This window comes from Corvus kubaryi, unplaced genomic scaffold, assembly GCF_017639235.1.
Source record: "Corvus kubaryi isolate FWS band 111438036 unplaced genomic scaffold, C.kubaryi_AGA036_p1.0 37308, whole genome shotgun sequence".
Classification (NCBI taxonomy): domain Eukaryota; kingdom Metazoa; phylum Chordata; class Aves; order Passeriformes; family Corvidae; genus Corvus; species Corvus kubaryi.
This window is the reverse complement of record NW_024581096.1, coordinates 21,000,035-21,013,177: the sequence shown is the minus strand read 5'-3', so window position 1 is coordinate 21,013,177 and position 13,143 is coordinate 21,000,035. Positions and strand designations below refer to the sequence as shown.

Below are 13,143 nucleotides of genomic sequence, written 5' to 3'. Positions count from 1 at the left end.
GAGAGACATTGAGGGGCTGGAGCGTGTCCAGGGAAGGGAACGGAGCTGGGAAGGGGCTGGAGCCCCAGGAGCGGCTGAGGGAGCTGGGAAAGGGACTCAGGCTGGAGCAAAGGAGGCTCAGGGGGGACCTTGTGGCTCTGCACAAGTCCCTGACAGGAGGGGGCAGCCGGGGGGGTCGGGCTCTGCTCGCAGGGAACAGGGACAGGAGGAGAGGGAATGGCCTCAGGCTGGGCCAGGGGAGGTTTAGATCGGATATTTAGAAAAATGTCTTCACAAAAAGGAGTGTCAAGCCCTGGGCCAGGACAGTGGTGGAGTTGGTTATTTATATCTATGTGGGGGTTTTTTTTCAGGCTGTTTTACAGAAACTTAAGCGATTTTTGAAATAATCAGCATGGAAAGCATTGCTGAAGCTTTACATTTGGTACAGCACATGCCAAGGTAGCTGAGGATTTTTCACTTAACCTTATCAATACCCAGAAAGGGAATCTGCTGGGATCTGTGGCTTTACCATTCCTCTGGATTATACTGTGCCTGCCTGAATTTCAGCACTTTCTCACTGGCAGACCAAATCCTGTCTCACATGGAACATAAAAGCATCTCCAGCAGCAGATTGAGGGCCAGGATTCTGCCCCTCTGCCCCGCTCAGGTGAGACCCCACCTGCAGAGCTGCCCCAGCCCTGGGGAACAACAGCACAAGGACCTGGAGCTGCTGCAGCCAGTCCAGAGGAGGCACCAAGATGCTCCAGGGCTGGAGCCCCTCTGCTCTGCAGCCAGCCTGGGACAGCTGCGGGTGTTCAGCTGCACAAGAGAAGGCTCCAGGGAGAGCTCAGAGCCCCTGGCAGGGCCTAAAGGGGCTCCAGGAGAGCTGCAGAGGGACTGGGGACAAGGCATGGAGGGACAGGACACAGGGAATGGCTTCCCAGTGCCAGAGGGCAAGGCTGGATGGGATATTGGGAAGGAATTGCTGTCTGTGAGGGTGGGCAGGCCCTGGCACAGGGTGCCCACAGAAACTGTGGCTGCCCCATCCTTCAGGCTCAGGTTGGACATGGCTTGATGTGGTGTCCAGCCCTTTAAGGGAATGTAGCATCCAAGATTCACAGATGCTTGTGATCAAAAGTCAGACCACCTAATATAAGCCCATGGCAGTGGGTTTTGGATAAAGGGGTAGGGGAAAGGGAGTAAAGCTGGGTGGACTAAAGAGGGGGAAAGAGGATGAAAGAGAGCCACCAGGAGAGGATGAAAGAGAGCCGCCAGCCGTGGCTCCAGCGTTGATCAGCTGATAGGGTTTCCAGGGTGTCTGTATGGGTGGTATTGATGGGGGGAGCTTTTATAGAGAGTTTCTCTACCCTGGAGGTAACTTTCTCACTTTCCATGCAAATTTATCATCTGCAATTCATTCTTCTAGACCTTCCTGGAAATGGATCAGAGGGCTTCAGGGGTCTCTGGTGGTCTTGATTCCCCATACAGTCCTAGACCACTTCTCAGCCTCATTCCTGTGCTGTGTTGTTTTTATCTCCAGGAACTAGAACAAGGATGTTTGTCCCAGAAAAATGCTGCCCTATCTCTGAATGGCCCCTTCTCCAACCACATCCTGTTCTCCTCACAGCTGTGTTTTTACCAACGAGCCTTGATTGTTGTTACCAACAATCCTTGGTTGGCTCCACAGTTATCCAAGTATTGGTGTTTGAGGCATGCACACATTAGCCTGTGCACAAAAATCTCAAGACACAGTCAGAATTGCAAAGCAAATCAGTTTTATTAGTCACGCTAGCAATAAATACATACCGACCCCTGGATGCTGGAGAAGCTGCCGAGCAGGAGAAGGAGATGGAGCATGGCTCCCGAGCAGGAGGGGCAGGAAGACAGTGCACAGGACAGGGCGTCCCCTGGATGAAAATGGCTTGCATCATGTCTTCCTCTCCCCGCCATCCCACGGCCACACCTTATATCTCCTCCTCAGGAAAGGCCAGCTTCAGCATCATCTCACACGGGGCCAGCGTGAGACGAGGTCACAACGGCCCATGATCACACCTCCATGCCAACAATGGCTTTACTGTGTATTGTTCCCCTGTCACAGGATGAATCCCACCAGGTGACTGATAAATAGTTTCATTTCTGAAGGTTAGTCCTACCAACTAACAGTAATGTCTTCTTCTACATTATCTTGTCGACATGCACAACCGTGGACCAAATATGTCAGGCCTTAGATCTGTCTTTGGTCCCTGACACACTTATCTTCTGTGCTTCTGTACTTGGGGCAACCAGATTTAATCCATGAAACAGATAGCAGCTAACAAGCAAGCTCTGAATGATGTCCATGTGTTAAGAGAAAATGAACTACTTGTTGGGGGCATTGCCTTGTCAAGGTTTAAGGCTTGACATGCTTCAATGATCTCAGACCTAGGGGGAAGTTAACAAAGCTTGGGGAGAAGGATGTACCACTGACAGTGGGCACAGAGAATGTAGAATTTACAGGCCACAGGGATATCTGCTTGAGCTTCCAAGATGAGGAAGAAACTAATAAAGTGAACCCATCATCTCTGCTGAAATCAGCTCTGACTGGGTAAAGAGTAATTCTGGCAGGGGGGATCTGCAACCACAGACTCACAGACCACTGACCCAAGAAACCCACCGACACAAAGAAGAGATAGACTGGGCACGAGAAATGACAGAATCATGAACCAATAGAATACTAATTAGTAAGAGAACTGTGTAACAGGTAGCCAGTGAACGGTTGTTCCTTTGTATGCTAAAACATATAAATAGTGAGGAGTTTTGGTAGTTGTGGAATACCACTGAGCACCCATGCTTGTACAACCCTGCAAGAAATAATCAGTGTCTCTCTTGTGCGTCTAATTATTGGCTTGTTGCACACCAGGTAAGAATTCCAATTTTTGCAGGCAACACTGTCACTGCCCCTATCCCTTTCCCTACCCCTGATACTGAGCCCCGCAAGATTTGCACCCCTCAAGATTTAATCAGTAGATGTAGCAGGACAGCAATGATGAAGCAGTTGCACATTGTGAGCATTGTATGCTTGGCTAATTTTTAAAGAAATCAAGACGATTCCAAGAGGAATGGACTGTTTGGATGAGACCCACCAGGACTGAAGTCAGCAGGACTGAGCATTACCTGGGAGAGAGTAATTCCGGCAGTGGGAGATTGTGGCCAGCATCTTACTGACCACCAACTCAAGACTAATGAACATGAGGAGAGAGAGACCTAACTAGCAAAGAAGGATCTGAGTGGTAATTAATTGAAGTGGTAGTTAATAAAATGTTACTAACTAACAGAGAAGTTATGTAATTTGTAACCAATGAATGTTGATGCCTTCGGTTGTTGAAATTTATAAATAGAGTATCATTTTGATGATGAACACACTACACACCCAACTCCCTGCTTTGTGCTAACTAGAGTAAGATAGAAATACCTCGCCTCGGTGTGTGAAATCGTGCTGCACACCGGGGAACGAGCCCGCGGTCAGGGTAACACTTCTGTCCCTGATTCTGTCCCTGTATCTGCCCCTGTCCTTACCTCCGTTCTTTTCCGTGCCCCTGTCCCTAACCTTGTCCCTGTCCCTGTCCTTTTCCGTGCCCCTGTCCCTACCCTTGTCCCCGTGCCTGTTCCTTTCCATGTCCCCGTACTTGTTCCCGTTTCTTTCCGTGCTCCTGCCCTTGTCCCTGTCCCTTCCTCAGTTCCTGTCCGTATTCCTTCCCCTGTCCCTGCCCTTGTCCCATCTTCCGTCCTCCCTTACTCCCCGCCCCTTCCGCCCGCTCAGGGCTATTTCAAGGACACCTCCCACAGCGGGCTTTTTTCTAAGAGCCTCATTTAGGCTTTGTTAATTATTTGTATTACTTTTATTACATATTACACATATTTGTGCGTGCAGACAGATAGATTGATACATATATACACACAGATAAACCAGGGGCACGGGAAGCAGTCGCGTTTCGCGCCCCGCCCCCTGGGCGCGGCCTCGGCGCCAAAAGGGGCGTGAGGCGCCGCCGCCATTTTGTGTGCAGAGCGCGCGGCCGGCTGCCCTCAGCGTCCCCCAGCCTGAGCCTCCCCCGGGACCCGCCGCCGCCACGATGCTCTCCGCCCGCGTGGCCGCCGCCCTCGCCCGCTCCCTGCCGCGGCAGGCCGGCCTGGTGAGCGCCATGCCCGCCCCGCAGCCGGCGGGGCCGGGGGGACGCGGCGTTGCCGCCATCTTGGGGGCCGCGGTGACATTGAGGGGGTGAGGGGGTGACATCTGGAGGGAAGCAGGGGGTGTCCCCTCAGCGTTGTGTGACAGACCCCGCTGAGGAACGGGGTGTCCTTGCCCCGGCTCGGGGTACTGGCTGAAAGCTGCCAGGGCAAGGTCAAGGTTGTGGGTGTGAGGTGCGGGGGGGTGGAGGGGTTTATCCTGTGTTTGTGAGGAAATGGAGGGTGGGAAGAGCCATGAGGAACTACTCCTGCCAGTGTTTCCAGTGAATATGAATGGGGGAGAGGCCTGCTCGGGGAGCAGGGCATTAAATGGTATCAGCGTTGCTGCATAGTGTTGCACTGGGAGCCTTGCTTAAAGGTGCAAAAGCATAATGTTATAATTCACTCATCATCATAGATTTTTTTCTTTAGTGTTTAAAATTGGCAATGAGAAGAGTTTCTTCACTGGAAGGATGATTAGACATCGGAAGGGGCTGCCCGGGGGGGTGATGAAGTCACCAGCACTAGAGGTGTTTAAGGCTATAATGCACTTAGTGCTGTGGTCTAGTTGGCAAGGTGGTGTTTGGTAATAGGTTGTACTCAATGATCTCAGAGCTCTTTTCCAAAGTACTTGTGATTCTGATTTTTTTTGTTACAGTGCTTTGTGGTTTTTTTTTTCCATGTGTGCCATGTGTGTTAACAATACCAAAACCACTGCAGTGAGATTTGTCTTAGAGGACACAACCTTACTTGTCCCTGTGCAGAACCTGAGTGGTGCAGTGATTTCTCTGTGCCCCAGGATTCTGATGTTCAGCACAGAATTGCCAAATGTGAGGATGTTTCTTTTCGGGAGCTGCTGCAGCACTTGATGGTGACATCAGTGCACTGCAGACAAATGCACTGAGGCCTTTGGAGCAATCTCCTTCACTATCTGTCTTTTCTTAGTGGTGCTGGACTTGGTTCCAGAGCTCCACAGCTGTGAATGCAGTGCTGTGGAGCTTAACTCAACTGAGATGCATCATAAGCAGCTCAAGATCAAAGATGTGTTAATCTCTCAGCATTCTTTTTTTTTTTTTTGCATGATTGAGAAAATCCACTGTTACTGACAATGACTTATTTTAGATTTCCAGAAACACCCTTGGTGCAGCATTTGTTGCTACAAGAAACCTCCATGCCTCCAAACCATGCTTTCAGAAAACTGGTGAGTCTGAGAAAAGTCTTGAGTGTGGTTTAAGAATTTGGTCTGTCAGACAGAAAGGAATTAGATTATGGTGAGTGTTGGTTGACAGCACTCGAGGAGATTTATATTTTGAGAGTATTTAAGTGAACTGTTACCTGCTCACATGCAGCAAACTGCACTTTAATAGCTTGACAATGCCCCCTCAGCAGGGAGTGGCCATGTGTCAGCTGGCTTGCTTAGGTCGGCTGCTTCACTAGGATTCCAGTCACATGCATCATTATTTGAAAATTATTTGAAAAAACAGTGTCACAGATTGGAGTTGCCTGTAACAGAATGAAGGAGTGGGTGACTTTCCCAGGCCTGCCTGGGTTTGACCTTGTGTCCTTGAGCACAACTTTTTTTGCTGCCAACAGTTTGGTGTTTAGAGAAGACAGCTGCACTGCGTAGCAGTGTGTTTGGCAGTGCTTTACGCATATTTTTTGAAATGTTTTAAGGTGATTAAAGGCATTAGTAGAAAATAAGTTTTACGGTGTTATTTTCTGTTTTTTAGCTGAGGAGATAACAAGCTGTTGTAAGTCAAATGGAAGAAATATGGAGAATATGTTTTTATATCTTATATCAAACAACTTTCTCCCGAAACTTAGTGAAGTTCCTTTATATCGGTGTGCATCTTGGATTACAAATCATTTGGCAGAGTGTTCTGATGCGTCCAAGGCTAAGTAACTGCTCTGCAATCAGGCCTGTTGTGCCTGGCCTAAGGCTGATTAATTAATCTAATTGCTTTCTAGGGAGAGACAGTGTAGGACATAATCAGGAAAGTGGACAGCTACACAGTGAGCCATGTTTTGGTTGAAGCTGGCTGGTAATGATGAGTTGAAGCTGCTTTTATTAGCTGGGAATACAGAGGCTGGTATTTATCTTATCCTAAGCAAAGGTGTTGTTAGCTAGACTTGGTTGTGCAGCTAGAAAGGCCACTTTGTGAATTCGAGGCAGACTTACTGAGTGCTTATTGTACCATACCATGCTAATGTGATCTGGAACATCTCTCTCTAGGTACTGCTGAGGTATCCTCTATTCTTGAGGAGCGCATCCTGGGAGCTGACACCTCGGCTGAGCTGGAGGAGACAGGCCGCGTGCTCTCGATTGGTGACGGTATTGCCCGTGTGTATGGCCTGAGGAATGTCCAGGCAGAAGAGATGGTTGAATTCTCTTCTGGGCTGAAGGTAAGCAGTCATTAAAGCAGTTCCTCCAGCACAGAGATACAATTCTTTAGGAAGAACCTGAGACTGTGCTCGGAGGTATCGCTAGGAAGGTTGTGTTAACTTCATTGCAACTTTAATATGTAGTAACTGGTGATTTTTTTAACATTTGTAACACTTTGCTTTCAGTATCAGCATCTGATTCTCAGCCAGCATTTGAGCTTTGTCTTAATTTAGAAAGTAGTAACTTGGCACTGGATTTTTTTCTTTGGTTTCAGGGTGTCTTTTCTGTTTGCTGTTTAATAATGGCCTCTGCTTCAATACATTATGCAGCTTGCTGGCTTCTTGTAGCCCTAACAGTGGGTTAGAGTTAAAAACCTGTTTCAAGAGTAGTGCAACAGCTCTTTGAGCATTTTTAATGACCTGTCTCACCTTGGGCACAGAAAGAGCCAGTGCTTTTCCCTTGTCTAGCTTCTAGGCAAGGGAGTAATGTTGCACTTGAACTTTGCTTACCCTTCCTGTTCTTTTTAGAGAAACGAGTGACTTGAGTGCTAGGCTGCTGAGGTATAATTACTTGGTAGGTTGAAAGCTTAGGCAGGTTCTCTAACCCATGTGGAAGGAAATAGATACTTTGTACATAAAAGCAGAACATTGACTATTGTCACAAATAAGGTTGAGGTAGATCATGTAGGATTTTGTACACAGTAAAATAATAATGTCAATATTGAAATTTTTATGCATGTCAGTATGGATTTTCTCAGGATAATGTGATCTCTGTCCCAGGGTATGTCCTTGAATTTGGAGCCCGACAACGTTGGTGTTGTCGTGTTTGGTAATGACAGACTGATCAAGGAGGGAGATGTTGTGAAGAGGACTGGTGCCATTGTGGATGTTCCAGTGGGGGAAGAGCTGCTGGGCCGTGTTGTAGATGCCCTGGGTAATCCAATTGATGGGAAGGTAAGTGTAGCTGGGTGTTAGCTACCTCTGCTTCTCTCTGTGTGGTACAGACCTCAGCAGTTTTTTCCTCTCTTTTAAGGGCGCTATTGCATCTAAGACACGTAGGAGAGTTGGCTTGAAGGCCCCTGGGATCATTCCCAGGATCTCTGTGCGTGAGCCCATGCAGACTGGGATTAAGGCTGTGGACAGCTTGGTCCCCATTGGTCGTGGCCAGCGTGAGCTGATCATTGGTGACAGGCAGACCGGGTAAGTTAAATGCTCAAGCCTAAAACGTTCCTTAAACAGAGACTTGGGTACAGCATGTGCCAAGGTACAGGGCTGGGTAGGGGCTGGGAGAACCTTGGATGGCGTAACTTACCAGCCTCTCTGTTCTACAGGAAAACTTCAATTGCAATTGACACAATAATCAACCAGAAACGATTCAACGATGGCACAGATGAGAAGAAGAAGCTGTACTGTATCTATGTTGCAATTGGCCAGAAGAGATCCACTGTTGCTCAGCTGGTGAAGAGGCTTACTGATGCAGGTATGGATTTTTGGAGATGGTTGAGCCTAATGACACCTAATGTTTGGCACCTAATGACATCCTGTTCTCATTGCAATGCTGAGTACTGCTGTGACCTCTCCTGGCTGCAAGTGTAGACAGAATTCTTACTAAATGAGTGAATTACTTAATATTGTGAACAGGAAATCTCTATAGGTATCTGGTGAAGAAAATACCATTTGTGCTGTATCACAATTAGGAAGACTATTTTGAGGTCCCCAAACTGCTGAATTGCTTCTGGAAAAGTCACCCTGTGGTTTTAAGGTTTTTTTCAGCAGGCTTGAAAGCTTCATCTTGGCAGTCAGGTAGGCCTGGTGACAAGCTGTGGCCTTCAAGTTGTCATGGACTTGGCATTTGTCCCATGTGTTCCATATGCCAGTCAGTGTGAATGGCAGCTGCAAATTTAGTGAAGACCTTTCACTGTCCAAACACAAGGCATTAAATTATAGCATCTCTTCAGAGTCAGTGATCTCTATGACCAAGGCTCCACTTGTAACAGGGCTTGCAAGAGATCAGGCACGTTGACCTCTTGCCTGCTGAGCCTGGCGTCTATCACAGAAAAAAACACATTTTAAGGACAATAATTTGTTTGAGACTATGTAGCAAAGGGTTGTACTTTCTTGCAGCAGCCAGGAAACCATGGGCTTTCAGTGTGAGTTACTTTTCTAGAACAGAAGCTTGTCTTAGTTTTAAGCTTCGTTTTAATTGGGAAAGAAGTCTGCAAGTGTTAGATGTTAGCTGCCACAAACTTGCCTTTGAGACTTCCTGAGTCAGTGTTGCTAGCAGATGTGTTCAGCTGGTGTGCTGGGCTTTCCTGTAGCAGCCTAGTGACACTGCCTGGACTTGCTTCAGCACTGGTACTTGACATGCTTGTTGTGTTTGCTGATTTGGGAGTGATGAGGTAATGGCACTCAGAGGTGTCTCCAATCCTTTCCAGATGCCATGAAGTACACCATTGTGGTGTCTGCCACAGCCTCCGATGCAGCACCCCTGCAGTATCTGGCTCCCTATTCAGGCTGCTCCATGGGGGAGTACTTCAGAGACAACGGGAAACACGCACTAATCATCTACGATGACTTGTCCAAACAGGTCAGGAAGCTTTGGTTTTAGGCCTTGTGGTGTGGTGTCGGTGTTTGTAGCTGTAAGATCACCTCAGGCTTAGAAATCCAAAATGCTAAGTGGGGTGCTGAGCTCTGAAGGCTGTCTTTGCACCACACAGGCCGTTGCCTATCGTCAGATGTCTCTGCTGCTGCGCCGCCCCCCTGGCCGTGAGGCCTACCCAGGTGATGTGTTCTACCTGCACTCTCGGCTGCTGGAGAGAGCAGCCAAAATGAACGACTCCTTCGGGGGTGGCTCTCTGACCGCCTTGCCTGTCATCGAGACTCAGGCTGGGGACGTGTCTGCTTACATTCCAACCAATGTCATCTCCATCACTGATGGACAGGTAGGCCTTCCTCACAGCCCAGCATCTCCATGGAACTTAGTGGCTGGTCTCTGAGGAGGCCTCCAGGCTTCTGAACAAGATGATGATACAATTCCATCCTGCAGATTTTCTTGGAAACTGAGTTGTTCTACAAAGGTATCCGTCCAGCCATCAACGTTGGTCTGTCTGTGTCCCGTGTGGGTTCTGCTGCTCAGACCAGGGCTATGAAGCAGGTAATTGTGAAATTGTTGTTCCTCCTCATGCTAGAGATGAGTGGTGTGTAGGCGTTCCAAGCCATTTCATTCTGATGAGCTGTGAACAGAGGGAACAAAGCTTTGGATTTCTTAGTGTTACAAAATGATAAAAGAACAAACGTTAGCGATCTCTTAATGCTCCCATTGCCTGCTGAGAAAGGTGTGGGAGAAAGGGAAACAGTATCTGCATAAAGATGTGTACCGGATTAAATTTTGATCTGCTGAACTGGGTACTGATCACTTAGAAGTAGAGAATGCTCTCTTAACCCCAGGCTTTTAGTCCAGGTATGGAAATAGAGAGGTTTAGTATCAACAGTTGCTGTTTCAGGGAGAAATAGCATGCTTATGTGAAAGGGTGGGATTTTTAGAAATGCTTATGATCATCTGTCAGTTTTTAGATTGACTTGTCTGGAATGCAGGCAGACCTGACTCGTGAGAACTCTCGGCTGCAAGATAACCTTCCAACTCTAGAGACACTTGCAGGTGATCACAGTGGCTCTGACTTGTCCCCTGCAGGTGGCAGGTACCATGAAGCTGGAGCTGGCTCAGTACCGGGAGGTCGCTGCCTTCGCCCAGTTCGGCTCTGACCTGGATGCTGCCACGCAGCAGCTGCTGAACCGCGGTGTACGCCTGACAGAGCTGCTCAAGCAGGGCCAGTATGGTGAGTGCCCTGGCTTGGCAGGTCTGGGTGCCCATTAGTGCCTTGTGCTAACGAGGTTGGGCTTGGTTGGCATTTACTGTGTCTGTTCTGTGCACATGATAAATGCAGATTTGCTTGAACCAAACTGTCCATGTGCACTTGGTCTTCCAAGGACTCTGTGTAGTCTGATGTGTCTTTATGGAAGAGTTCCAGTGGTGTGAGTGCTGTCTTTTCCTGCAGTTCCCATGGCTATTGAGGAGCAGGTGGCAGTCATCTATGCTGGTGTCAGAGGTCACTTGGACAAGCTGGAGCCCAGCAAGATCACAAAATTTGAGAGTGCTTTCCTAGCTCATGTAATAAGCCAGCACCAGGCACTCCTCTCCACAATCAGGTATGGTGGTTTGTTTACCTCGCTTTATCTCAAGGGTGTTGATGTCTGGAGTGCAGATGATGGTCATCGAGCTGTTAATTTAGTGTATCCTAGAACATCAGGCTTTCAGCTGGCTGTATCGTAACTGGGGGTTAAATCAGCCTTCCTACCATCCACCTGCCTCAGCTTCAGCTTTTAGGAAATGCAGCTGATGCTTAAAGTGAACCTACTTAAAATGCATCTCCTCTAACTTGTTCCTGAAATCACTTGATTGAGTCAGTTCCTTATTTTGGACAGCTTTAAGCTGTTGGAGTGTTGTGGGTTAAGTGCTGCTGAGTGAACTCTTGGGGATTGAGTATTTCCAACGGCCTGTCCTGGAAACTGGTCCTGGCTTTTTTTTTGTCATGAGGGAGATCATGTGCCTTCTGTCTCTGGGGCACAGCTCTCTAGGTAGGGCCTTGCTGGAATATGTATGGCTGTTGTGAAAGAATTTGCAGGCAGACTTCAGTTCTTAAACAGGACTGGCTCTTTTAGGAAAAGGGATGTTCTATCAGTGGGATGGTGGCTTCATGCACCAAACAAATGTGTTCATTTATCTACTGATTTTGTTAGACGTGGGGAGATTTGTTGTAAAGCTTCTATGTTTGTCTTGGGGGTTGACCCTGTTTTGATTGCTGTGTCAGAAGTTTAACTGAACTCTTCCCACAGGACCGAAGGGAAGATCTCCGACCAGACAGAAGCGAAGTTGAAGGAAATAGTCACAAATTTTCTGGCTACTTTTGAAGCATAAACTCCTAAAACTGTTCAAACAGACTAGGCTGTTGTGATCCAGTGTTCCAGCTCCGTCAAAGATGAAAGCATGTGCGACTTGAATGTACAGATCTCGGTGAGAATAAAGGTTCCCATGTAAAAAGGCTCTGTTCTGAATGTAAAAATACCGTGTTCTGAATGATTGCCTTTTGTCTGTACTTCTGTCTGGCTCCTGTGCCTGTAGAACCACAGAGCTGAACTCCCCCGGGCACAGCCCTGCTAGAGGAACCCCAGAAATTTAGGGCTATCTTTACTGGTTGAGTGAGCAAACATCCCTGACATGAACCAGGAGGATGACAGAGCTGAGGGACCTTCTCAGTGTTCATCCTTTGTTCCGGGCAGCTTATCCTGCAGAAAGGCAGTGCTGCTGGGGAGGCAGCTTGTGCTGTCCTGTCATGAGGATAACCCACTGGACGTCACAGGAATCTCTTAACTGCCTGAGACTGTGAGACAGCATTTCTTGGAATTGCTGTCTGACCCATCCTGGTGCCAGGCCTTTGGTAGACTCATCCTTGTGTTTCAGGACAACTGCAGGTGTAGCTGTCACAATAGTAGTAGCTAGAAATATAAATCCTAGAATCCCAGAATGGTTCTGATTGGATGATCTTGAAGATCATCTTGCTCCACCCTCTGGTCATGGGCAGGGGCACTTTCCATTGTCCCAGGCTGGTCCAAGCCTTGTCCAGCCTGACCTTGAACACTTCTAGAGATGGGGCACCCACAGCTGCTCTGGGCAGCCTGTGCCAGGGCCTTGCCAGCCTTACTACCCTCACCAGAATTCCTTTCAAATATACCATCTAACCTTGGGCTTTTGTCACTATGAAGCCATTGCTCCTTGTCACTCTAGATCCTTCTACATTGTCTCTTTCCACCTTTCTTGTCAGCTCCCTTCAGATACTGGAAAGCCACAATTAGGTCACCCGAAAGCCACCTCCTCTGCAGGCTGAACAAGCCCAATTCTCCCAATCTTTCCGCACAGCAGAGCTCCTCCATCCCTCTGCTCATCTTGGTGCCTCCTCTGGACTGGCTGAAGCAGCTCCAGGTCCTTGTGCTGTTGGAGCCCAGGGCTGGGGCAGCTCTGCAGGTGGGGTCTCACCTGAGCAGGACAGAATCCCCCCTCCCTGCTGCTCACACTGGGGATCTGCCCAGCACAGGGGGGTTTTCAGGGCTGGAGCAGGACTAGCGTTGGTGTGTGCACTGTCTCCAGTTGACATCCTGTACCAGAGCGTCCTGCCTCCCAGTGCAAACCGGTAGAGTTACCGGCAGCTGGAAACATTCTCAGTTAAGGTTATACAGGATTCTCTTGTTATTGGCCTGAGTGCTTTGAGAGAGTGAGCTCTGCAGTACTGGGCAAAAATAAACACACACTTGCAGCCCTGAGATGTCAGATACCTTTCTGGGAACAGTTAGTGCTGTGCTCCAGGAGGAGGGGCTCCTGTGCAGATCTTTGGTCTGTCACCATCTTGTTTCTTTTCCCCCGCAGCCCCAGAAGAGGTGGCAGTGGGGGCCTCACAGGTGTGAGGGAATACTGCTGTGGAACGTTTCTGCTCTGATCTGCGCAACATCACTTGTTCCTACCAGGAC

The 13,143-nt window shown here is 48.4% G+C and overlaps 1 protein-coding gene across 1 annotated transcript; it reads left to right on the top strand.

The window, feature by feature from the left end:
* The first annotated feature begins 3,988 nt into the window (after positions 1-3,988).
* Positions 3,989-11,698, top strand: ATP5F1A (ATP synthase F1 subunit alpha). The gene is made up of 12 exons (XM_042028783.1): positions 3,989-4,148; positions 5,305-5,383; positions 6,416-6,585; positions 7,345-7,518; positions 7,598-7,764; positions 7,896-8,044; positions 9,000-9,151; positions 9,282-9,506; positions 9,611-9,718; positions 10,256-10,400; positions 10,620-10,770; positions 11,458-11,698. The coding sequence occupies exons 1-12, from the start codon at positions 4,089-4,091 to the stop codon at positions 11,537-11,539; spliced, it is 1,662 nt and encodes a 553-aa protein (XP_041884717.1). The 5' UTR covers positions 3,989-4,088; the 3' UTR covers positions 11,540-11,698.
* The last annotated feature ends 1,445 nt before the right edge of the window (positions 11,699-13,143 follow it).